Source organism: Primulina eburnea, chromosome 2 (assembly GCF_022965805.1).
Source record: "Primulina eburnea isolate SZY01 chromosome 2, ASM2296580v1, whole genome shotgun sequence".
Taxonomy (NCBI): Eukaryota; Viridiplantae; Streptophyta; class Magnoliopsida; order Lamiales; family Gesneriaceae; genus Primulina; species Primulina eburnea.
Genome location: NC_133102.1, coordinates 7,597,521 through 7,625,343, shown reverse-complemented (window position 1 = coordinate 7,625,343; position 27,823 = coordinate 7,597,521). Strand labels below are relative to the sequence as shown.

At 38.8% G+C, this 27,823-nt stretch overlaps 1 protein-coding gene across 4 annotated transcripts; it reads right to left on the bottom strand.

Moving 5' to 3' along the window:
* Positions 1-82: 82 nt before the first annotated feature.
* LOC140822883 (probable serine/threonine protein kinase IREH1) lies at positions 83-26,594 on the bottom strand. Of its 4 annotated transcripts, none has more exons than XM_073183830.1 (17): positions 25,680-26,593; positions 14,951-15,021; positions 14,671-14,853; positions 13,238-14,587; positions 10,792-10,964; positions 10,478-10,724; positions 10,286-10,378; positions 10,064-10,204; positions 4,583-4,675; positions 3,665-3,869; positions 2,945-3,030; positions 2,716-2,804; positions 1,980-2,031; positions 1,635-1,691; positions 1,378-1,551; positions 1,210-1,287; positions 83-477 (listed from the first exon to the last, which is right to left on the bottom strand). In XM_073183830.1, exons 1-17 carry the CDS (start codon positions 26,392-26,394, stop codon positions 394-396), a joined length of 3,891 nt encoding a protein of 1,296 aa, XP_073039931.1. In that variant the 5' UTR covers positions 26,395-26,593; the 3' UTR covers positions 83-393. The 4 variants fall into 4 exon arrangements, with proteins under 4 accessions (XP_073039931.1, XP_073039932.1, XP_073039934.1 ...); XM_073183831.1 differs by having other exon boundaries at positions 14,951-14,988; XM_073183833.1 differs by having other exon boundaries at positions 14,951-15,050; positions 25,680-25,816.
* Positions 26,595-27,823: the final 1,229 nt, after the last annotated feature.

The following is a 27,823-nucleotide window of genomic DNA, read 5'->3' as shown; positions in this document are numbered from 1 at the left end:
TATGCTTGTTTGTAATTAAATAAATTGTACAAACGTTTCCACTGCAGATAATAATATTGATGCTATCATGAGTCGAGGGCCAACAAATATACATTCTTAATATTAAAAACCCATCTAAATCGGGTTTGTTTCGGGTCAACTCCATTTATTTGGTTGTACTTTAATTGGGCAATTGACACCACACTGCATGCACACACACTACCAAAAAAATTGAAGTAAAACCAGCTATACACCCGAAATTGGCTTTCAAAGAGGGATCATTTTGTACCAAGAACACTAAATTATATGATACTACAAATTAGACATGAGGACTTTACACAAAAACCAAAACTTGAGCAAAATACAAAACACGTATTTACAGGGAAATACAAACTGGTACACCACATACCCGAACTATGCACTGGAGTTCGCAGGAGGATCATCTTTCCAACCTTTTGTAAGCAAATCGTAGTTTATGGATGCAAGCTGGGAAAGATTCTGTTGTGCCACAAAAAATGAAAAATGAGGTTATGCAGTTTACAACCGTTACATTTGAGCAAGAAATAGAGAAAACATCCCTTGTTAAGTATTTCAGCACAAATGGAATTTCTTGCAGTAAGACCTTTGAAAGCTTGCAACAAATTTATAATATTCAAAAGCATGAAGAGAAAATCTTGTGATGCTGTGCTAAAAGATCACTGTTAATTATGGTGAGATGATGGAAAGAAAACCAGAAAATAGGTTCATTCTGTTTTGAATAATATAAGGCATGACATGTAAATTGAATGATGGAAAAAAGTGAAGCACCCTTTTGCTGTCAGGGGTGGAGGACAAAGGGTTATGCCTGTTAGAAGTCGTGTTTTCTAAAAGTTCGAGAGAACAAAAAATGGCTCCATAGTTTTATATTTCAACATGCCCCTCAACTCTAACCCAAGGTCTGAGAAATATATGTTACGAATTAAATAAGCGTAAATATGCAGATTAGCGAGACATTAGGCAACAAAGACCTGGAGTCTGGAGATGTACCCAAGACCAACTGATGGAACAATATGGGATTTTGTAAACCAAGGAATTTGCGAGTGTAACCTCCACACTCTAATACAAAGTCAAAGCCAAATGTATGGAAGATAACCAAATAAAAATTTTATGCAAACAACATCCCCTACACACCATCAGTTCACAAATATAAAAAAACTCAGCACCGTTATGCACGAAATGATTACATTATACCTTGAATGAGAAATTGCTGAAGGAATAATTGATATCACAGGTGGAGTCGAATTCTTGAAGACCCCCACATTCATCTCCCTGTTTATGGTCCATCAAATTCGAAACCATATAATATGAAAAAATTCAGAAGTAGAAAATAAAATTTTAAGTTCTGTTCCACCAACGCACCTGTTCTTCATGCCTGTTGCTTAGGCAACTACTGCTACCACTAATGCTTCCATTGTCGGTGGAATCTTCGAATTCGCTATGTGCATAAACATGTTCATCAGATGGATTCCACGAGTAACGACTTGTAAAGTAACTAGTGTCTGTTGCACCGTCTGCCAAAGGGACAAAAGCTGCCTGGGAGAAGTAGCAGAATGATTCTTAGACACCACCAATTTTTGTTCATGAACGACAAATTCAATTTGTTTTTAGAGTCAAACCTTCTGTCTAGCAAGTGTGTCCCAATTAATATCTCTGAAAAATGGATGTTGTTTCACCTGCAAGGCTTATCTTGTTCTTAGACTGGTATAAAAGCGTGAATGATAGATATTTTAATCAACTATAAATGATGCTTTTTCGTGGGACAAAATGTGACAGATGATAACCATCAGCAATTTTTTCCTAGAAGTCTCCAAAAAACAAAATTTGTCATGAAGGAGACATACTTAGAACAATATTTTATCATTGTGAATAAAATAAAGCTGACAGATTGTTAAATAAATCCATGGTACAGTCATGTAAAAGAGGTGATTAACATCATAGGTAAGACAATGAAGTAAAATAACCTCTGGGGCTCCACCAGCTCCAAGTCTCTGATCAGGGTCTTCAGTCAATAACCTGACGGTTAACAAAAGAAACTCTTTGGGAGATCTACTAATTTTAGTTTATTAATTCACCAATTTGGTGAATAGCAAATAAAAATGAAACAAGAACAGTTTCAACATGTTGAACAAGTAATGGCTCAAGCACTGATTATGCATTTATATGTCCCAATATAAAGTCTGTATGCAGTATATGGTCGTGCCTTACTTCGGAAGAGGAAAATCAGGAATCTTCTAACTGGAAAAAAAACATTGGGATAAATAATTTTTCAAAACCACATTTATATCATTCAATGGATCGCTAATAACCACATCATAGTCAACTATAGCTTATGCTGACGCCTAAGATCACATTAACACTTAACATCTTTTTCACATGATGCAGAAGAAGGAAGAGGGAAACAACCACTGACAATGGACCAAATCTCATTTGAAGAAAATAGGAAAATTATGTCCAATAAAATAAAAGGAAAATAAAAAGGCTTGTATGCTTTTAAAATCACATCTGAGAGAAGCATAAGCAAATTCTAGAATCTTTGATGTTCATACCCAAAAACTTCATATTACCCACATTTTGAAATATGAAACATTCAGAAGAAACAACCAGAAGTTAAGTACGAATCTGAGAGCGCAATCTGGAGGTTGGAATAGAAGAAGACCTCCTAAATAAAAATATAACAAACTATGGGAATTATCTTACCCATCAATCAAATCGTAAGCTTCAAGACTCATTTCATCAGGCACCCGAGGCCATGGAATCTTACGATTGAGAATGTTGTCAAATATTTGCTACAAAAATATTGATTAAAGTAAGAACACAACCATAAAGGATCTTGAAGAAAAAGTAAGAGGTTAAGTGCACAAATAGCTCATCAGCCACATGCTAGAAATAAAAAGTATATGCAAGAGATTAATAGCATTTTCGTAACCTGAGGGTGCTCAGCATTGAAAGGAGGGATGCCAACAATCAACTCAAATAGAATAACACCCACAGACCACCAATCTGCAGTAAAGCCTGAGGAAATGTAGAAAACATCAAAACAATATTAAACCACTTACTTTCTGACAACTGACAAGGTACAGATGAAAAGTGCACCAAGCATCCTCGTCCAGAAAACTACATCCCTTACTCAATAACTCTACCCAGTTACTCGGTGTTATTATGTATGTAGACAGTAACCCATAAAGTGACCACTTAGACATACAGTATACATCACAAACCTTAAAAATCATTTCAAACATGCCACTTGACACCTCTTTCATGTACATGTAAAAGAAATTACCCCTGATAAGTAACATCTTGCTGAGCTTCATTCCTACAGTGAGTACCTCTCAAGGCTCACATTCATCACAATCTTACCTTTTCTTCTAGCGTTGAAAATTTTGAATAAACACGAAGTTGCCTGAAGGAAAGGATGCATTTATAGAAATAGAAAGAGAATGGAAAATGCTATACGTTTTCAATTATCGGTGATTACACTGAACACCTCCTGGAAAGATGTTTAAGGATTATAATATAATCTTGCTTTCCAATACAAGATCGGCATTATGTCAACAGACAATAGAGTTTTTTTTCCAGTCAAAACGAATTGAAAGCATTCAATAAGTCATTCCAGGCTATGAAGTCAATGGGAAAAGGACACACTGACCATGCCCAGTTCCCAGAAGAATCTCAGGTGCCAAGTAATCTGGTGTACCCACAGCAGAGCGTTTCTTTCGCCTTTCTTGCTGATGCTCGGATGCAGATAAAGGGGGTTCATCCTCATCCATTAGAGATGTTCCACTGACAGCGGGAGCTGATAAATCATCAGTGCTGTTGATAAGACCAACTTTTGATAGCCCAAAATCTGTTAACTGTTCAAAATGAAGGCAACGAGTGTTTTCAAAACTCAAACTATATCACACGGTCTAACACTCTAACTAGATAGAGAAGACAGTAAACAGCAGCAAAAATGATGTTTCATGCACTTCATTTATCACGTTAAGAAGTTTTGATCAAGTTAAGATTCAGGTAAGGCAGTTCATCTGGAGTGATATTGTCCCTTGTATAACATAATCTTGTGATTGTAATATACATCAGATCGATCAAGTTTTTCAAACCTTATTTAAGAGTAACACGAAAATAAATGCGTGACAAAAAACTTTCTTAATCGCAGACAACCCATTTCTTAATTTCATTTAACCAAAAATGCAGATGGTTCACTTGAAGCAGCCCTGGCTTTCTACCTTTCCAGTATAAGGATAAAGATAGGGAGAGGGACATGGAAAACAATAGATTCAAGTACGCGCGGACTTCATATAAAGCTCTTGGAAAAGTCAGATATCGCCTGACGGAGGTGAATAAGAGGAGTTGATGTCAAATAGCTTTATCGTACTGAGTTTGGCTCGACATTTGCGAAACATCAATTTTTTCTTTGAGGTCATCTTTGCACCAATTATATTTTCAATGAAGTGTAAAAACAGGAAAATATAAAGCCTAAAAAGTTGCCCCTTGTTGAAAAATATAAATAAGTAAATCTGAATGTATCAATGTAAGCAAGAGCAATTAAACCATGACAGGATATTACCTTAATATGTCCATCATGTGCAATCAACAAATTATCAGGTTTTAGATCACGATGAACCACACGAAGTGAATGCAAGTACTCCAAAGCAAGCACCTGATCATCCATTGCACGTGACACATTAATCAATCACCAAGTCATCAGACACTCCAAAGAAAGCTGCTGTTGAAGATCCGATAAGATAAACTCGGATAAACCAGGATAAGCTCTTTTCATATCTTTTTTTGATTGGAAACATGATTTTATTTGATTATAATAGTTGAAATACAGGAGTAGCGGATGAGTGATCCGCATGTTAGCAAAATCTTATCGCTAATACAAGTTTTACGTCATTACAAACTTTAAGTCCCTAACAAATATCTAAACTCTTATGCATTAGTTTGTAATTTAAATCTTTAGATAGGTTAGGTTGTTATCTTTATTTGTGCTTTATATATAGATACGTAGGGTTGTATTCAGAAGCAGAGTGAAATAAAATATTATTATCCGCCATTTCTTTTTCCTCATAAAATGACATGGTATCAAAGCTTGTTGTCGATCCATGACAAAATCCGGAATGGCCTTCGCTTCCGACTCCGCACCTTTGACGCCCACATGACAACCCTTGGGTGATGCATTTCCTCTCTCAATCACCTGCCATAAACTTAATGGCAAGAACTTTCTGCCTTGGTCGCAGTCTGTGTTAATGTACATCTGCGGTCAAGGGAAGGAGGACTGGCCAACGGATTCCGCAACACACCCTGAATCCACCGATCCAAGATTCAAGACGTGGAAGGCCGAAAACAACCAGGTCATGTCGTGGTTGATTAACTCAATGCTCCTTGAGATTGGGGATAATTTTCTTCTATATCCTACTGCCTCGGAGATTTGGGACGCTGCGCGTGAATCCTATTCTTGTAGCAATGATACAGCTGAACTCTTTGCAACTGAGTATTTCTCAACCAATTGCAAATGTTTACATCATACAGCCCCCTTAAGGGTTCCCTAATCAGTTCGGGTAACAGACGGTTCTTGTACGAAAGTGCTTGGTTCGGGTTCAATTTGGTTATCCCAAGATTTATGCATACATAATGTGTTCTTCGTTCCCGCACTTCATTGTAATCTGTTGTCCGTCAGTGCCTTGAATAAGGACTTGCATTGTTCTACAATATTTTCAACTGATTCATGTGTTTTTCAGGACCTGGCATCAGGGAGGACGATTAACAATGATGATTGTTGTGCAGGCCTCTACTTATAAAGATGAACCCCCCCATCAAAGTCTCTATCTTCCAACCTTTCCGATCAACATATTTCTGCATTTCGGTCCTCTACGGATAGCGATATTTTGTTATGGCACTATCGCCTAGGTCATTCAAATTTTTTGTATCGCACAAATTATTTTCATCTTTAATGAATAACAACACTTTTTTTTTTTTTTTGATAGGAAACTATGAATTTATTAGATTAATAGTAGTTGAGATTACAATTCCCGTGGATGAGCAATCCACAGTCCAACCACCGATTGACTAACTATAACAAACTCATACGTACATAAAACACCAATCCCTAACTAAATCAGATAACAATAAATGTCGAAACACCGACACAGTAGTTGTCCATTTGGCAACCCTGAATCTTAATTTCTCCCATAGTTCGTCGATCGAGTCTCCTTTGTCGTTGAAAATTCTGTTATTGCGCTCTATCCATGTTGTCCAAAATGTGCAATGTACGATGATGTACCAGAAAGTCCTTTTTCCCCTTCCGTTGAGTAAACCGTTTTCCATTACGAACAAATCTCTAGAAAGTGCCGGGAAAACCCACTCGAATCCCAGGTGCTGCATAACCTTACTCCAGATTCCCCTCGTGAAAGAACAGTGTAGCAGCAGATGTTCTTGATCCTCCTCACTTTGCTTGCATAAGCAGCACCATTGTGGACTTATAGAATTACTTGGTTGTCTCTTCTGTATCCTGTCACAAGTTTGCAATCTGCCGAGGGCCACTATCCAAGAGAAAACCTTTACCTTTTGTGGGATCGGTACTTTCCATATGTTAGTGAAATAAGGGAATGACAAAGTATTAGGACTGTTAAAGAAAGAATAGTACAGAGAACTGACAGAAAAGACGCCCGATGAATCCCCTAACCAAACCCTGACATCGACAGAACCCACACTCAAAGAAGCTGACTCTAAGAGACCTACAAGGGAAGTGAACTCACCCAACTCAACATCATTCAACCCTCTTCTAAACCTCAAATCCCACTGGAAAGATGAAGACCCCTGAGTATTAGTAACCGAATAAAATCGATCGATAGGTTTATTAGAAGAAACTGATAGAAGAAAAAGACGTGGAAACCGCTCTTTGAAAGACAACTCACCCAACCAACTATCTTCCCAAAATCTCAATAAGTTCCCTCCCTTGAGCACCGTGCCAATCAAGTGTTGACAAGACGAATGAGACCGAGAAATAAACTTCCAAGGGCTTCTGAAAGTGGAATTCCGCGCCTCCCTCAAATCCCAACCGTTTACCTCATTGTGATGTTTGTCAATTGTTAAAGCATGCTCAAACATTGTTCAAATCACAACCATATACACCGTCCAAACCTTTTTCACTAATACATAGCGATATTTGGGGACCTTCTCATGTCAAAAACATCAAGAGTACTCAATGGTTCTTATTATTTATTGATGATCATACTTGTCTGTCTTTGGTGTTTCTCATGAAAGACAAGACTGAGATGTCTACAATTTTTAAAACATTCTACTCTATGAAACAAACACAATTCTCAACTGATATCCAAATCTTATGCACTGATCGGGCTCAGGATTTCTTTAATACAGTCCTTGGGGATTACCTATCCACTCGGTATCAAAGCTCTTGCGTTAACACACCTCAACAAAATGGTGTCGCAGAACGAAAAAATCGTCATCTCCTCGAGGTGGCTCGTTCTCTATTGTTCACACATAATGTCCCTCAGCATTTCTGGGGTACAAGTGTTGTTCACTTAACACAAAGAAATTCTACAATTCCATGGATGTCACCTTCAATGAGTCCGACCTTTTCTTTCCACCTTCCTCAGTTCAGCGGAAGCAAGGGATCAATAAACCTCAGAATCTGGATCCTCTCCACATGCCAAGTGACCAACCTCATACAAATCCTACTCTTGATATTGATATTGATACAATACACAAAATCCCACCAGATAACTCCCAAATTCTACTTTTTGATCATGTTTATTGACGCAATAAGCCTTCTCAAGATCAAGCACACAATCAGCAAACCAAGAGCACTCTCTTAATGCCAGGTCCTCTGGAAAACAACCAAGGTATGCCAAGCTCTGACTCATTTGATAATTGATGATGAACCAATTGCATTGAGAAAGGGGATTAGATCATGCACCCAACAGCCTATAAGTAATTTTGTCTTGCTTGATTTATTATCTCCTGCATATCGAGCATTTGTTGTGAATTTAGACCAAGTACAGGTCCCATCAAACATAACCGAAGCTCTTTCATATCCACAATGGAGAGCAGCAGCCTTAGATGAAATACATGCTCTTGTAAAGAACAACTGACAGATCACAGAACTTCCACCTGGAAAACGAACTGTTGGTTGCAAATGGATTTCACAATCAAACATAAGGCTGATAGGAGCATTGAACGATATAAAGCAAGATTAGTAGCATTCTACATGTGTATTCCACATGGATTCGAATCCAAAACTACTGCCAATAAAGTATGCCGGTTAATCAAATCACTTTATGGCTTAAAAAAATCGCCATAGCTTAGTTCCACAAGTTCACCAAAGTATTGCAGTGCCAATCAGTTCACACAATGGTTTCTCAAGCATTCCAATCAAGACAGGATTTCGGTTATCATTGCATATGTTGACGACATTATAATCACTGGGAACCATGAAGAAGATATCACTTAGATCAAGCAAGTACTCTCAAAAGAATTCGAGATGAAGGACCTAAGGCAGTTGAACTTGGGAATGGAAGTGTTCAGGTCAAATCATGGAATTTTTATTTCTCAAAGAAAATGTCCTGGACCTCTTGAAAGAGACGGAGATGTTAGGATGCAAGCTTGTTGATACTCCTATGGATCCAAATATACTTGGAAAGAATGAAGAAAGTCTAACAGTCGACAAAGGAAGATATCATAGGTTAGTGGGCAAACTGAGATATCTATCCCACACAAGACCTGACATTGGATTTGTTGCAAGTGTTGTAAGCCAGTTTATGAACAATCCAACTGAAGAACATATGAATATTGTTTTTCGGGTATTGAAATACCTCAAAGGATACCCTGGAAAGGGACTATGCTTCCACAAGACCGCCCAAAGAAATTTATAGCAAGAAGCAGTGCAGAAGCCGAGTTTCGGTCCTTGGCCAATGGAACTTGCGAAGGTATATGGATACAATGGTTGTTGACAGAACTGAAATTAAAGGGATATTAGGTAGTGGAACCAAAGTGTGACAATCAAGCTACGATAAGTATTGCCAAGAACCCAGTCTACCATGATCGAACTAAACATGTTGAAGTCGATTGTCATTTCATAAGTGAAAAACTCGAGAAATGGACTTTGAAATTATGTTACATCCCAAGCAACAAACAAGTTGCAGACATCCTAAATAAGGCCCTATTCCGACCGACATTTGAAAACTTGGTATCCAAGTTGAGCATGATCAACATAGACAACCCAACTTGAGGAGGAGTGTTGAAGATCCGATAAGATAAACCCGGATAAGCTCTTTTCATATTTAAACTTTTATCCATTAGTTTGTAATTTAAATCTTTAGATAGGTTAGGTTGTTATCTTTATTTGTGTTTTATACATAGAAATCATGTAGGGTTGTATTCAGATGCAGAATGGAATAAAATATTATCACCTTCTCCGCCATTTCTTTTTCCTCATAAAATTAAAGCTGCCAACTTGTGAGATGATGCAAAAAAGTGGCCTAATTGTGCTCTTTGTTCGAATTGGTGTTGTACTATATCGGAAAGTGGTGGAGGCTCAGTCCACATAATTATTCATTGTCCTTTCACAAGCGGTCTTTGGTTCAGAGCTTTGGAAGAGATGGGTTTGTTTATGGGTAGTTCCAAGATCTTCGGACGAGTTATTTGCTGCAAATCTTGGGCGTGAATATGATAAGAGGGATATAATTTTTTGGACAATGGAAGTTCATTGTATTTGCCGGTCATTTTGGCTTAAGCGGAATAGGATTTTTGACAATCTCGAAAAGTCGGTCGAAGAGTGTTGAGATAAATTAAGATTTAGACATCTAGCTGAATTGAAAAGCATATAGAGTTTAAGAATTTCTCAATTCAGATCTATTGAGGGATTGAAGTTATGTTTGATGTTGATATGATTAGAGCTTTTGTTTTTCCATTTTTACAGAGCGTACTACTTGGCCGCTTCTTGTAACTAACAGCTTTTAATTATCTGATATAATATTGTTTTCTATAAAAAAATGACAACATAAAAATGAAATCAACAAATACTTACAACTTCAGCAATATATATGCGAGTAACATCTTCATCCAAGCAGCCAAGATTTCTCAACAATGAATAAAGATCTCCTCCATTCAAGTACTCCATTACAAGATACAAATTTTCACGACAAGTGAATGAATAGAAGAATCGGACCTAACACATGAGACAAACAAATGAATGTACTTGCCATTAAAAGAAAACAAAGTAAAAGGATTGCAAGATACATAGTCGCACCACAAAAGGATTGCGAACAGATATTAGAATATCCCGCTCTGCCAAAATACTCTCAACTGCATTCTTTCGTATCATATCTGCTTTTTTAAGAACCTGCATATCGCAAATTCTCAATGTCTAGCTATCCATTGAGTTTTATACGGTACATTTTGTCATGTATTTTCCTACTCTTGCTTATTATACTTCATTTACCTTTATCGCAAAAAGATCTCCTGTTGTTCTCTTTTTGGCCAAGAAAACTCGACCAAATGCCCCACGACTAATTGGCTTTATAATCTCAAAGTCATCTATAGAAGTCCGGTCTCTGTTAGAATGCACCGGACTACTTCGCAAGCTACGCACAACATCATCTTCTAAAGGAGCATCTTCATCAATCACTGTGCTTGTTAGATCAACCTTATCATCATCAACTAGCTCACATAGCTGTAAATATTTTTCCCTGCATAATTGAATGAAGGGTCAACACTAATGCTCCATCATAGGCAAACGAAAATGTCAATATTCACCTGATTAATTTCTCTATGCGTGCTCCAAATGTATCCACCGTGAGGGAGTCAAATTTTCTTCGGTCTATGACAACTTTCAAGTCTTCAAGACAAGACAGCAAATATTGCAAAGAACGATCATCATCAAGGGGGGTGTGTGCCACACAACGAGCTATATCAGCAAGTTCATTTATCTGCATATGTGTTTCCCAAAATGGGAAAAAGAAGGAGAAAGAACAGGGAACTCAATTTAACGTATAAAAAATAACACACTCAGCAGAATTCTATAATTAGTTTAACATTGGGAATGGCATAAAAAATCAATTAATATCTTCATAATTGATATCTCATCCAAGCAATCTTGAGATAAGGAGTTCTCATTATTCGGGGTTTATATATATTTAGATTATGAGAGAGAGAGTAGCTATGGTAACCAATAACACACTGAGATTTCACGTGGTAAAGCTTTCATATCGTGAAAAAAAGAAAGAAAGAAGAAAAGGAAAAAAATAAGAAGGGTGTCAAGAAACCCTGCATTTCGTTAGCAGGTAAAATCATGGTTTTCAAAGTGTTTCTACATAAAGCTGACAAAAAAAAAATGTTCTATGCAATTCCTCATACATTACAACTGTTCACCATTTTGATTGGTTTTTCACTTATATCAACAAAAACAGAAATATATGTCTCGCATATTTAAGGATGCTGGCCCAAGCTAGATGCCCAGGTCATTGGAGTTTACTTCAGTACCAGAGTTTATAACTATATAAGTAGAAATAAAGCAGAACTTTGATGTATCAGTTGGCGATATCCTTTAAATGTTCAACTATAGCCTGAGATAATATTACTATAAAAAATGATCAAACTCAATAAAATCCCGAGGCCATTTTCTACCAAATACACTGTTCACTGTTCACAAAACATAGTTTCCGCTAGCGGAGGCGATGGAGAAGATTATTAGGGATTTAATTTGGGATGGAGCTGATGGTGGATCACGTAGTCATTTGGTTGCCTGGAAGCAGGTGTCCAACCCCAAAAATAGAGGGGGGTTGGATATTGGGAATATTTGTTTGAGGAATAGGGGCCATGTCGGGGAAATGGTGGTGGAGGTTTTACGCAGAAGACGGAACGTTGTGGAAGAAGATTACAGTTAGTAGATACGAGTTACAAGATAATGTATGTGATGCGGATTTAGCAAGAAACATTACATTCAAATGCCCATGAAAGTTTATTTCTAGATCATACCCAACTTTTCATCCATCAGTGAGGATAGTGATTAGAGGAGGTACCAAGGTCGAGTTTTGGCAAAATAGGTGGTGGGGGGATTCTTCCTTTCGGGATTTTTATCTATCTTTATTTCAGCTTTCTTCAGTTCATAATTTGTCTATATCTCATTTTTCTTTATTTAATAATTTGTACTCTTTCCCATCACGAGACTTGCAATTTCGGAGGGTTTTGAGAGATGAGGAGTTGTGTGAGTTGAGTGCGTTATTAGGAGATTTAGATAGGATCAGGTTGATTGAAAGGGTAGATGATGTCTGAGTGCAGGGTGGGGATCCGTCAGGTTTCTTTTCAGTCAAATCTTTCTTTGAGTCTTTCTTTTCGAGCAGCAGCTTTCCCGCTTTTCCATTTTACAATGTTATTTGGAAAGCTCTAGTTCTAACAAAAATTCAACTCTTTTCGTGGACGACGATTCTGGGTAAGTTGCCAACCTGGGTGATGATGCAAAAGAGATGACACACGTGTACTCTGTGCCCAGATTGGTGCGTGTGGTGTCGAAATGACAAGCAGAAGCAGAATCATATATTGATTCATTGTACATTCACGACTGAGTTGTGGGCAAGAGCTTTAGAAGAATTGAGATTGGTTTGGGTGATGCCGAAACCAACGCAAGATTTATTTGACACAGATCTTGGAAAGTTTCTTGGCCAGAGAGGCATAATTTTTTGGAAAGTGGTGGTTTATGACGTATGTCGGTCTGTGTGGATAGAGAGAAATAGAAGAATTTGACAACGACGAAGATACGAGGGAAGAGTGCTGAGAAAATCTCAAGATAAAACATTGATTTGGATTGGATCTCATGTAGACTTTCAGAATCTCTTAATCTAAGATGTATTGTGAGATTGGGCTCTTGTGTATTATTGATATGGCTAGGGTCTTGTCTAGCATTTTGTAGTGAGTGGATTATTAGTCCGTTTATTGTAATTAAAAACTATTAAGTATTTAATAAAATATTGTTTCTTATTAAAAAAAACTTGCAGAATATAATTCTTTTCTTGTAAATCAAACCAAAATCACAAAATAGTGAATTTTAAGAAGGATGCAAATGTGCTAAAACAGCATAGTTATAAATTTAAGATTTTAACCTCAAATTGGAAAGCATATTCAATGAAGTCATGAAAAATGTGAAGAATGGAATAGCAACGACGAGGACAATAACGAAAAACAATTCAGCCAGACTAAGGTCCACCTGAGGAAGATCACCATGCTCGGAGAAGGCACCTTTCCCTGACAAAAGCAGATCAATTGGGCTTGGGCTTGTCCTAGGTGTCATCAGCGGGGACTTAGGTGTCATGCTGCCTGCTGATGATGTTGCCATTCCTTGGTCTGACTTAGGACCAAAACGTGCTCTACATGTCATGGATGGTAAAGCTTTAATATCATCTACATCAATGGTATTCTCAGCTTCAGCAAAAGAATCTAGCATGTCTTCAGAGCCTCTACGGGACCAATCACTGGACTTTGGAGAAATAAGCTCCAACTCCGGGCTCCCAGCAGCTTGTTGTGTGTCCTTTGCCGAAAATGATTCCATAAGCTTCTCAAGAGTTTCAGCAATTCTGAGAAGACGCTCATTGGCTCTAACACCCTTTTGATCACATCGATCAGCAATTGCACATATTCTAGAATGGTCTTCCACATGCAAAGTAGGAACCTCCTCCTCACAAATGCGGCAAATGATTGAACTTTCATCAGATTCGGTTGGCGGATCTCCCCAATAGCCCCAGGAAAACTTATGCTGGTGCTTGGAGGGCATGGGCATCTTTGAGTTAACATCGGAATCTTTAACAGGAGGAACCTCGGACATCTTAGCTGTAGCAAGTTCTGCATCACAAGCTCTTTTTCCATTTTCTATTATTCTTGATGCATCCATCATACTATCATTCTGCTCCTTAAGCGAATCAGCTTCTTTGGGGCTTTTTCCAGTAGGAAATGGAAATTTCTTCCAAGATGCCATTTTATTTCTGCTAGCTGAAGAATCCATGTTTTCTGTGGTTTCAGCATGTGAAGATTGAAATTTTCCTTGTGCGGCAAGTTCTCTCTTCCACTCTGATTGCTCTTGACTATAAAATTTCCTGGTGGAGGGAACCTTCATTACTTTTGGATCACTGGGCACCTTTCCATCGCTACCAATGACAGGAGGAACCTGTTTATCTGCAGGTTGAAATGATTGACGGAGCTGAAAAAAATTCCCGTCCTCAGCTAGCCTACTTTCCTTATGAAACTGCAACAACCTAGTGCATCTAGTGAGTATAAAAAGCATTCGAGTGTGCAGCTGCTTTAACATGCCCATAGGAAGCTCTTGCCGCCTATCATCCAACTCTTGCACTATGCCTTCGCATTGAAGCCAAAATTCTCCAGGAGAAGTCATTGCACAACTCCTAGCAAGAACTAGCAAGTCCTCTATAATTTCTTGCCATTCTGGATGACTATCAGCATTTTTATCTAAAACTCCAACCAGATCTGCTGCAAAAATATGGAGATCAGAATCCACTTCTTCCTTTGCCTTGTCAAACTTTGTGCGTATCATTGATAAAACCTCCTGTTGCAGTGTTAGAAATCATGAATATCAAAAGTATAATAGCAAAATATCCTTGCTTTAGTTGAGTTTATAAGTATGAATACCTCCAAGTTATTTAACCTTCGAGGCTTCCAAAATGGATAAGGTCGTACACCTTTCGAATTTAACTCGTGAGAGAAGCTTTTAATATCTCCAGGAAACCTTTTCCTGGGTGCACTTGTAACACGGAGTATAGCTTGAAACCGGGGAGATTCGGACTCTTTTGGATTGTCACAATCATATGATGCCTATAAAAAGTATGCAAATACAAAAATAAAGCAAATTTGAATTTATTGGCCAAGGAAGTTTCAACTTTCATGCTTAGCATAAAAAAAATTACAGCACCTTAATCTCTGGAGTGCATGCATCTGAGCTCATGACACCTGCAGAATTACCCCATGATGAATCAAATTGCCCTGAACTAACCAAGTGAAAGGCATGAGTGCTGCACCACATAACACAAGGTTCTAAGTAATATGAGTATTTCAATGGCATGAAATTTACCATATTCTTATCTTTTTTTTTGATAAGAAACTACTTTTATTAGATTAATTAAAGATTACATATTATGTGCGGATGAGTATTCCGCAACATAGTTACAAGACTACTAACATAAGGACCACCTCAAAGAGAGCAACATAAAAAAATTCAAGACCACAAAAATTTCCAATCCCTAACCAAATCCGAAACACTTAAATGATTGAAATGCTCCATGTTAATCGTCCAGCTGCGACCCTGAATTTTATTTTCTCCCAAACTTGATCGATAGACTCCGACGCATCCAGAAAAATACTGCTATTCCTTTCCAACCAAATGGACCAATACATGTCATAGACCAGAAATTTCTGAATTTGTTCGCGAACGGACATCCTGAATTGACATGAAATAAGTCTTTAGCTCGCCTTGGAATAGCCCATTGAATTCCCAGTTCTTTTAGCACCTTGAACCAAAGACCTCTCGCAAAGGAGCAATGGAGAAGTAAATGATCTTCTTTTATTTTGCACATGTTAGAAAGAGAAATTTTTGAAATGTTCTCTCCCCCCTTCAGTAGTCGAGCATCCAAGCTCTACTGTTGCTCAATTATCTCGCCCAACTACTGAGCATTGTTGATCGGCTTATATCGGAACCACCGGCGCCGGCTGCCGGCCGGCGGCGACCTTCATTTTCAAGTCGTTTTCAAGCTTTCAAGGTTTTTCACGCTTTTTCACGTTTTTTCAAGCTTCTCTTACGAACTGACGGTAAAAATCCGATTGGTCCAAAAGAATGTATGCACCAAATAGACGGAACCTGGCATATGGGTCGGCAGCAAAGGAGAAGGTCATTAAGTTGGAACATAAAGTGTTTACATTGAGGCTGGGAAATGGGGGTAAATCAGTTTGGTGGGCCGAAAGCACTAGGAAGTCTAACTACATGATGGATTTTGAACGTAGCGAGGCCAGATGGCTAAGCTCGAAACTAAAAGAGTTCATTAACAACACCTACTCGAGAGTGGATTTCCAGCGATATAGGGGAACGAATGCGATATTCACAGCGCAGCGAATCATTAACAGACGCGGAAGCTTTGTTGAAGTTAACAAGTTCGACTCGAGGGGAAGAAAGCAAATTACAATAGTGCCGAGCGGATACAAATCAGTGGGATGGAAGAACATTTCAGAGGCTCTGGACAGATTGTTATCAGGGAGTGATACCAGTAGGGATCGTCAACCGAGTAGACAGCAAGAACGCAATATCTTCCGAAGATTTACAATGGAGAAGGACGATAACACAAGACGAAGGGATGGTACAAAGGAATCACTAACAGATAAGGAAGATTTTGACAAGGAAAAAAAGATGCTGTGGCACGAGGCACTCATTGTTACAAGGAATAGAGCAAACATTACTTGGGAATTGATTAGAAAGGTCCTTGGAAAACCTGCAAGCAATGTACCAGAATTACTTCCTTTCCAAGGAGATAAAGCAGTGTGGTGGCCATCAAGTGCGGATGAGTATTCTTACTTCTTGAAGCTAAAAAGAGGATTCTTCGACGGAGGTGTGTCCTTGAACTTCGAGAAATGGAGGCCCGACATTAACACTACTGACTCGGTTGACAGGTGCTGCAATAGTTGGCTGAGTATTTATGGGATACCATGGCATTTATGGTCCAGGGAAACCTTCGCAATTATTGGAGATCGATGTGGGGGTCTGTTGGAGATCAGCAAGGATACGTTGCAATTTCATGATTTGGAATCAGCCAAGATAAAGGTGAAGGGCACTGCGGGAGGATTCATAACCAACAACATGAAGATACAGTTGGGAGAAGGGAGCTTAGATATCAGAATTCGTGTTGATTCCTTCGACTCACATGCTTACGAACAGTACGAGCGGCGGACTTATGCTCAAGTTCTGGTGAACGGCAAGAAAATGATGGCGGGCTGGGGCAATACAAACTTTCAAAACAGGAAGATGAATGAAGCAAAGCTATCATATGAAGCTGCGGGAAATACTATGAATCAGAATTATCAATTACAAAATGGGTACGAAAACTCACGAGTACCTAACCAATGCACCGAGAGGAGTCCTTTGGGAAGAATCAATCACAGAAACACTACGACCAACGAGAAATCCGGCTCGATTTTGGAAGGAAAAGTAACAAAGATATTGGGAAGAGTAGCCCCAACAGAGGTTAAAAAATTCAGACAGTCACCGATTCATTCCATGAGCAATGATGAGGCCGAAATGAATACAACTTTGGGCGGCAACTCAGGAAAGTGCTTATTGATGCAGAATTACAAGAAAGTTTACAGCAGAAGATCCAAAGCTACCAAAGAGCTACTGGCCGAGGAAAAAGTTGTTGAAGATTTCCTGGGAGATGCTGATGGCCGAGAGTTAGAGAACCATGATTTAGATGATACGTTAGAAGCTGAAAATGATGAATCCAGTGACGACATGCAGCAGAAGGACTGTTACATTTCAGATTCCGATAGTCATTTCTCATTCAAATCGGATGGATCAATTAAAATCATGGACGAGGAAACGCTAATGCAGGGACTTTTCTCACCTTCGAAGGACACTACGACAATCAAAGAGACAATCACACGCGTTAACGAGGTACCTAATGTCGGAAAGGTACTAACCGGTAATCAATTTCCTTCTTTGAACCATTCTTTTTCGCTTCATTGTCTACTAACTACTTCTTTCACAGTGTTGGGGTTGTCTAGTGGTTATTTAGGGGGGGGGAGGGAAGGAAAATGCATTGAATCGTCGGGTAACGAGAGAGATATTTCATCACGGGTTGCTGAGGATACAGCTTCTGGTACTAGAGAACAAAATGGAGGAAAAAATACAGAGGGGAATTGTTGGCAAGAGGTAAAGAAGCCAACAGGACTTTTAAGAAGAGAATTAAGCAGGTTGAAGTGGGGGATTAATTATGAGCGAGGAACAACATCGAAGGGGACCGTATCTTTGTTATGAAAATATGCACTTGGAATATAAGAGGAGGAGGGGCAGCCAAGAGGAGAGAACTTGTTCGAGCAGTCATTCGCAAGGAAAATCCAGATTTAGTCGCAATCTTGGAAACTAAGCAAGAGCTGATTGATAAAAAATTCGTGGCCAGCTTGTGGAAAGCAAGATTTCTTGAGTGGATTTATTTGCCGTCGGTTGGGAGTTCGGGAGGGATACTCGTTATGTGGGATCCGAGGGTGGTGGCGGTGAGCAACAACTTGATAGGAAACCATTCGGTCTCGATTGAGATCAGCGGGAGGGAAGAGCAAAAGTGGTGGTTTTCGGCAATTTATGGACCAGTAAGACCAAGAGACAGAGAAATGTTATGGGATGAACTAGCGGGATTGAGTTCAATTTGTGGGGAAAATTGGTGTTTGGGAGGAGATTTCAATGTGGTCCGAAATGCGGGAGAGAAACTGAACAGCAATTCCATTAATGCGAGCATGATGTGTTTCGACAGTTTGATACAGGAGTTGGGCCTTCACGATCCGCCGCTATTGAATGCAAAGTATACATGGTCAAATTTGAGGGAACAACCGATTTGCTGTCGATTAGACAGATATCTTTTCTCCGAGGGATGGAGGGAAATGTTTCAGAACGCCAGGCAGACAGTGCTACCGCGAATTACATCGGATCATTGCCCGGTGGTACTTGACACTACGAAGGTGTTGTGGGGTCCTACTCCGTTTAGATTTGAGAATGCTTGGCTGTCGCACCACTCTTTTAGAGACTTGGTCAAGATGTGGTGGAATAATGTGGGATTCCAGGGGTGGGAGGGGTATAAATTCATGCTAAAATTGAAAGGAATTAAAACTGAGGCATCAAAATGGAATCGAGAAGTTTTTGGAGATGTGGGTATTAGGTTGAGCGAGTTGACTTCAAGGATAAAGCAGATGGATGAGTTAGAGTCCGAGGGAGAGTGGTCGGCGGTCTTGCACGAGGAAAGGAAAATATTGAGATGTCAACTACAGATGGTATCCCTTATGAAATTTCGCATGGATCAACAGAAATCGAAAATTAAATGGTTGAAGGAAGGGGATCAAAATTCGAAATTTTTCCACTCCCTTTTGACTAATAGAAGGAACAGGTCCACGATAGAAAAATTAATGCTGGAGGATGGAACTATGATCACTGGGGAGAGACAGATTGAGGAACATATACTTGGCTTTTATAAGAATCTTTACAGAAGATCGGAGGGGGATGGGGTAGGGGAGATCGAAGGAGTGGAATGGTGTCCCATAGAGACAATGGAGGCCGAGGAGTTGGAAGCTGTTTTTACGGAGGAAGAGATTAGGAGAGCGGTGTTTGACTGTGACGGTGAGAAAGCGCCGGGCCCCGATGGGTTCACATTAGCTTTCTTCCAACATAATTGGGAAACAGTTAAGGCAGACTTGATAAGAGTGTTTGAGGAATTTCATGAAGGAGGGGTGGTGAATGGGATCACAAACGAAACATATATTTGCCTAATTCCTAAGAAACAGGACTCCATAAGGGTAAAGGATTACAGGCCAATTAGTCTAACCACTAGCTTGTACAAGATTGTGTCGAAAGTGTTGACTAACAGATTGAAGAAAGTCTTGGAAAAAACCGTCAAGGACACACAGTGTGCGTTTATCAAGGGGAGGCAGATTCTGGATTGCTGTATAATTGCAAACGAGGTGGTGGAGGACTATCGTAGGAAGCATAAGAAAGGATGGATTCTCAAAGTTGACTTGGAAAAAGCGTATGACAATGTGGATTGGAGATTTCTGGAATATGTTTTGAACAGGAAAGGGTTTGGGGAAAAATGGAGGAGATGGATTATGGGATGTATTTCGAGTGTGTCTTTCTCGGTGTTTATTAATGGAAGGCCGAGGGGAAAATTCAAGGGAGAGCGAGGGCTTCGTCAGGGGGATCCACTATCCCCCTTCTTGTTTAATTTAGTGGTCGACGTCTTGGGAAGAATGGTTGACAAGGCCAAGGGCTTGAACGAGGTAAAAGGACTAGAAGTTGGGAGAAGGAAAGTGGAGATTTCACATATTCAATTTGCGGATGACACATTATTTATGGTCCAGTCGAAGATGCATGTACTCGCATTAGTGGATATACTAAATCAATTCGGCCTTCATTCAGGGTTGAAAATTAATTTGGAAAAAAGCACGGTTATGGGAATTAACTATCCGGATGATGAGGTTGTTGCCTTGGCACATGAGATTGGATGTAATAGAGACACTTTGCCGATAAGGTACCTAGGGGTTCCATTGGGTGGTGATCCTTCGAAGATGGAATTTTGGGAACCGGTATTGTCGAAAATGGCAAGGAAGTTGGCTTCATGGAAAAAAGCCTTCCTTTCGAGAGGTGGAAGATTGGTTTTGATACAGTCAGTGTTGAGTGCGTTGCCTTCATATTACATGTCCTTATTTAAAGTCCCAAGAAGGGTCGAAAAGGTGATGGAAAAGTTGATGAGGGATTTTTTGTGGGATGGTGCAGATGGGGATCAGCATTGCCATATTGTCGGCTGGAAACAGGTTACTATGCCTAAGGACAGGGGTGGATTGGGTGTGGGAAATATAGGGTTAAGAAATCGAGCTTTGTTGGGGAAATGGTGGTGGCGAGGATCGGTGGAAGGGGATGCATTATGGAAGAAAGTGATTACAAGCATCTATGGTACTCAAGAGAATGGGTGGGATGTGGGGTTGGCAAGAAACACAACTTTCAGAAGCCCGTGGAAATTTATCTCTCGATCTTACCCGACTTTTCTTCCTTTGGTAGGGGGGGTTTTAAGAGAAGGTAATATCGTTCGATTCTGGGAAGATGTTTGGGAGGGGGGAGAGTCATTTTCAGAGAGTTTTCCTTCACTGTATAGGATTTGCACTAGTCAAAATAAACCTGTTAACACCTTTTTTGTGTCGCATTCGGAGGGACCAAATCAGAGCTTTCATTGGGACATTCGGTTTAGGAGAGAGTTGAATGAGGTCGAAGTGGGTGAGTACACTAACCTTTTAGGGGTTCTAGATTCGGTTAGACTCGAGAGGGGTGTGGGGGATTTTAGAGTTTGGGTGGGTGATCACACGGGCGTGTTCTCAGTTCGCTCTTTTTACAACTCTTTCTTTCCTATTTCTTCATTTCCTTACTTTCAATACTTTTCAAGAATCTGGAAAGTACCGATCCCTCATAAAGTCCGGGTTTTCGCGTGGATTGTTGCTTTGGGGAGACTCCCCACATGTGATTCCATTCAAAGAAGGTGGCCCCTATGTACGTTGTGCCCTCAGTGGTGTGCCTTATGTCAAAGACAAGAAGAAGATCAAGATCACTTGCTCGTGCATTGTTCTTTTGCTAGAGATATTTGGACAAAAGTCTTGATAGAGCTGGGATTTCAGTGGGTGGCTCCAAGGAAAGCGGCAGAAATAATCAGCATGGAGCTGGGAAATAATTCAAACAGAAGATTGGCGAGATTCCTACCATTGGTCATACACTGCACGCTATGGTCCATTTGGTTGGAGAGAAACAAAAGAATTTTTCAAGACAGCACCGATGACACAGAGGCAGTCTGGGAAAAGATTAGATTCAGAGTCGCCGGCTGGACAGTAGCTCTTAAAGAATTTCAGCATTTATCTATTTCTGATTTAATTAGGGATTGGAAGTATGTATGGGCATGATCGTACTGGATTAGTGTCTATTATGTAGTGTTCTTAATCGTATTGCGGACTACTCATCCGCATTAATTGTAAAACTTCTCTTATTAATAATATTTAGTTTCTCATCAAAAAAAAAAGAAGTAAATGATCTTGATTTTCATCATGATTTCGGCATAAGCAGCACCACTGCGGTCTCAAAACACATTCATTCCACCTTCTCTGCACCGATTCGGATGTAGGCAACTTACCCAAGGCCACGATCCATGAGAAGATCCTGATCTTTTGAGGGACATTAATTTTCCAAATGTTATTAAAATAACTGAATGAAGGGAAATTAGAAGAATCGAAGAAGGATTCATAAAAAGATCTAACAGTGAACAATCCTGAATCATCCCCCAACCACACTCTAAAATCCTCAAGACCCGGCTGCAATCTAACACTCTCTAGAACTCTTAATAAATCTGTAACTCAAGTAACTCTCCGTCATTAAGATCTCTTCTGAATCTGACATCCCAAATAACAGAAAAACTACCCCCACAATTGACGACTTCCACGAAATGACTGATGGGTTTATTGGTGGTAGATGAAATACGAAATAAAGACGGAAAATGGATTAAAACGAAGACTCCCCCTCCCAAACATCTTCCCAGAAACAAACAATATTACCTTGTCTTGGCACCCCCTGACTAGTTGATGAAAATCCTGGTAAGACCGAGATATACACTTCCAAGGACTTCTGAATGTCACTTTCTCCGCCAACCCCAAATCCCACCCGTCATCCTGAATTCCATATATGCTCTTAATAACTTTTTTCCACGACGACTCCCGTTCCATTGAACCACTCCACCACCATTTACCAAGAAGAGCCTTGTTCCTGAGACTGACATTTCCCAATCCCAAGCCACCTTTATCCTTTGGTTTGCAAACCTGCTTCCATCCTACCACATGGCAATGATTCTCCCCGTCGCCACCATCCCACAAAAAGTCCCGCATCATTTTTTCCATCCTATTTGCCACCAATTTTTCTAGCCCATAATGAAAGATAACGTTGAGTGAGAAAGAAAGTAAAAAAAATCCAATCGACTGCTCAGCAAGGTGCTAAGGAAGAGGTAAATAAGCAAATGTGATTTATTCAAACCAAATCCATCCAAATCGAAAAACCAAACCAACCCACATTGCGTGGTTTTGATTGGATGTCAGTCAAGTTTGTTTCGGTTTTTAATCAGTCCAAGGTTCATATGAAAAACAATATAAAGCAAACAAAATCAAACTAAATATTAATATAATTATAATATATAGTTTTTTAAAATTTTCCCTATTAATTAGGTACTTAAACAAAACAAATACTATAAAGGCGTGTTTGGGAGATGGATTTGAAATCCGTTGATTTCGATTATAGTTGTATTATTTACGATGAAACAATATATCAAATCTTAAATTCACAACTTACTTATTTACATGTCAATAATTAGAATGACTTTTTAATACCACCGTTATTGGGTGAACCTGAAATGTATCCTAATTAATATTATTATATAAACATGTAGGAGATGGATTTGAATTTATGGTATTAATTCTCTTAACAATAAAAATACATTTGAAATCCATAGATTTGAAATACATCAATTGAAAAACAACCTAATATTTTTTGTTACAAGTATTTTTAGAGTGATGAATGTGTTCGATTAAATATAAAAAGTAATAAAATGATAGCATTGCATGTCTGGTTATCATTAAAAAAATAGCAGTTGCAAGATGAACAATTTAATTTATTTCACACCTTTCCCCTTTCCTGTTATCCTATCATATCCTATCCTATTTAATTTATTTCACTCTTTTCCCCCTCCTTGTCAAGATGAACAATGTGGCCAAGTGTGCAGATTGTTGGTTTGGCCGCTCTGAGTATTGAGTAGAAGTGCTCTCCTGCAGCCTAGGTCTAGCTCAGAGCTACTAAAAAAGAAGGGAGGGTTCATCTCTCCAAGGAAATTCACTCTAGGCTAATGGTCTAGCTTCCCGACAGACGATAGTGCAGTTTTTCTTTTGGAGATAAACCAGCGTTTATTGGAAAAAGCAACCCCAAAGATTTTGACAATGCTCTAAATTGTGCCGCCTAGGGGCTAGTAGGCCAACCTAGGCGCCCCTGGGTGGGCCTAGCCACATATGGGCGGGTCTAGCCACCTCTAAGCAGGTCTAGGCGCTGCTGATTTTATATTTTTTGTGGGATTTTTGTTTGGGATTTTAATTTCGGGACCTTACATGACTTTGGAATGTCCAACAAGAACATTTTTGTTTTGCACTTGCCCTGACGCATACTGCTCTAATCTTCGTCTTCATCAGAGCAAACAAGAAAATTGAATCAGTGCCTACATGATTTTTTATTTTAATTCACTTCTGTATCTGATGAATGCTCATCTCGTTTTGCTTTCTTCTAATTCTTCTGTGAGCAATTTAGGGGAACTTCGAGTGTGGGTGTTCAAATGGTTCATCTAGGGTTAGAAGGTAAAATACTAATATATAAGCAATTATGTCTCATTTAATTGGACAAACCCTTTGATTTACGAATAAGCCTAGTTCATTGACTTACAAATGGGCTTCTTAACTAAAATGATTCGTCTAATAACTAAAATTTCAAAAATTTCCTTGTCTAACGCATGACTAGCGTATAGTGAATTTTAAAACCTTGCATTTTGAAGATTTATATTGTTTATATTAAACTTCTAATGTCACATAAAAGTCACATTTTATATCGTTAATGCTTTGAGTTTTGTCTTTATATTGACATTTGTTTATGAGTAAATATTATATTAGATAATATTCAACATTAATCAAAATATTAATCCAAGAAAAAAACGATTATCCACACCAAACAAAATAAAAAATCTAGGTTTATTTGGTTATCAACAATCCATGGTTTGGTTTGGTTTGATTTGAATTGAATTTTTACTTAACAAACAAATATAATAGGTTTGATTCAAACTTTTATCAATAATTGAACCAAACCGCACTTTATCACATTTAAAATAAACCCACAATTAAAAATTCACCAGTCTACGCCCCTCGTAATGACCCCACATGCCCTTAAAACTTTGACAACCGAAGCCCGGATCCATACAAGCCTATTCAATCTGATACACATGTCCTTATACTCCACCTATATAGGATATATGATTCTAAAATATGAGTATGAAGGCATATTACTACTTCTAAATATCTAGTATGTTTTAGCGCCATTTGAGATTCTTTTGACCAGCCTTGTGCTAGTTAGTTTTAGAATTTACGGGAATTACTTTCGCAACCATGTAAAATAAACATACAGCCATCATAATGCTTAAGGAGTTCCACTGACAGAAAAGCCAGAAGTACCTTCTACATCAGATTCCAAACAAAGCCCAATGGTAATGGTATTGTTGAGATTGAGACTTGGATAAAACTTAAACTCAAACGCTAGCTCGAGGGAGGATTGTCCAAATCCATATATACAACTCTGAAGAACTTAATTCAGCCGATATGAGACATTTAACACACCTTTTCATGCCCAAGTATGCGCGAGCGTGAAGTTTACAAAACATTATCGAGTGGCTCGTAGAACAATCCAACATAACATTGGTCGTTTGCTCTGATATAGTGTTAAAATTAAGACTTGGACATAAATCAACCCCAAAAGATAGCTCAAAGGGAGAGTCCAAGTCTAAACATACAACTTTAATTCAGTCGATACATGACATTTAACATATCATATGACGCCCAAAAATGAACAACTAGAGCGTGAAATTTATAATACATTATCGGGTGGCTCATATGACAGTCCAACAACACATAACTGTGGGTCTTGTTCTGATACCATGTTAAAATTCTCAACCTCGTGTAGCAAATGCTCCATTAATTCCAATATATATGCATAACTTCAAAATGTCAAAGAAGCACATATAAACTAAAGAAGTCTGTAGACCTTATAAGATGAAAATAAAGATGTATACCCGTAGCTCCCGACGAAGACTCGCCATTTTGGAGCCGGGATCTAGCCTGAGAAGTGGAAACGTGAGGGCTATGATCCCTCGACGGCCCACTCTCTGTCGACATACCATCTGAATTGCTGCCGTTCTCCACATTTTCCAAGAATGGTTTCTCCTTCTTCTTCTTTCCAACATCAGCGCCATCAAGGACACCACGGCTACCCAAAGGCCTCGACAAGTTACTAGAACCCAAATGAACCCCCTTATCCCTACTCCCGAAACTAAAAAAGCTCTCCTGCGGCAGCGGTCCCGATCGAGTTTTTATCTTGTTCAACCCCAAGGACGAAGCCAATATCGGCGAAAAAGATGCCGAGGTGGGTCCTGCCGCAGAGGCCACGGCCTCGCTAGATTTCTTCAAATTGGAAGGAGCAAGAGATGAATTCTTCGGTATCTCGGTCGTGGGCTTGCTTAAATTCAGCGTATCTCTATCTTTAGAGTCTTTTCTCTTGAGAAGGCTTTTGCTACCTGATGTCGGAGTGTTAGAACGGGAGGAGGCGCCAGCAGCTGCAGAAGGTGAGCTATCTTTAGAAACAGATGGTGATAAAGATTTGGGATTTTTCTTATCTGATCGGATCGGGGAATTGGAGTTGGACCCCAATGATCGAGGACTGTTGGAGGATCCATCTGGGCTCCAAGTGTCGGATTTTTTCGAAGAAAAAAATCTCCCCTTGAACACCATTTTTCACCTACTTTACTTGAAAAGATTCTCGGTGCTTCAAAGTAGCCCCGAAATGGGAGAGCGGCGCAAGTGGTATAATGAGTTAGCAGTAGCAGAAGCTAGTACGCATGGCAGCGAGACGGCGGAGGATGAAAGTTGCGAGCTTTTTTCGCCTCATTTGATGGGGGAGGAGAGGAGGCCGTAGCTGAATGGAACGGTCGTGACTTGAATTTAAGACACAGGACACACTCTGTGTGATGACTTCAACTCCCTTCATTTTTGGTTTAATATTATTTTTTTAAAAAATCTTAAAAACTAAATATATTTTCTCATTCATATGTGTCAATATTAAATCTCACATGAGACCGTCTCACGGATCTTGATCTGTGAGACGGATTAATCCTACTCATATTCACATTAAAAAGTAATACTCTTGACATAAAAAATAATATTTTTTCATGGATGGCCCAAATAAGATATTCATCTAACAAATACGACCCGTGAGACCGTCTCACACAAATTTTTGTCTTAAATCAAATAAAATACTACATTTTCTAGGCATGTATTTTTTTAATACTTTAGATAATTATATGTAAATATACGATAAATTTACAAAATTTAAAAATAAATTGATTTTTAAAAAAAGTAAATTAATAAATTTAATAGTTTTTCATTAAACACTTTAATGGAAATTCTAAGAATTGGTGATGAATATAAAGGCTGGAATATGCGTTGAAGATGTTTAATTAAAGAGTAGGTCTCTTGTGAGACGGTCTCACGAATCTTTATCTGTGAGACGGGTTAACTCTACCGATATTTACAATAAAAAGTAATACTCTTAGCATAAAAAGAAATAATTTTTCATGAATTACCAAATAAGATTTCTTTCTCACAAAATACGATCCGTGAAACCGTCTCACACAAGTTTTTGTCTTAAATAAAACAGGAGGAGAGAGTTCCAATAGCTTCTTATTGAAGTCCATATATTGACAAAACTTTTGGTTAATTATTTTCGAAAAACAAAGACAATTACGAAGTAATTGCGATTCGTAATTGTGACAGTCATTCATTGTACAGTCGCATTTGCGTGGACTTGGACTCGATCGTGACAAAAAATACTTAAACCTTGTTTTATCATTTTTTGGATAATTTTATTGATGTTATGTAATTTAAAATTATCATATTTTATATGTCATCGAAAAATTATAATATTTAATCCACATGTCACGTTTAGGAGGAAGTGGAGTGAATCAGTGGATTTGGGCCACATGTAGACTTCGGCAACCACAGCCCCACAGCTAGCATAAGTTGTGACTCCTTTAGTTCAGCACTTATCACGAGCATTCATGTGGTCGATCACGTCTTTGTTACGACTGCAAAATGTGGTATATTTAATGTGAAATGTGGTACATTTCATGTGGAAATGTGGTACTAAAAAAATACACAGGGA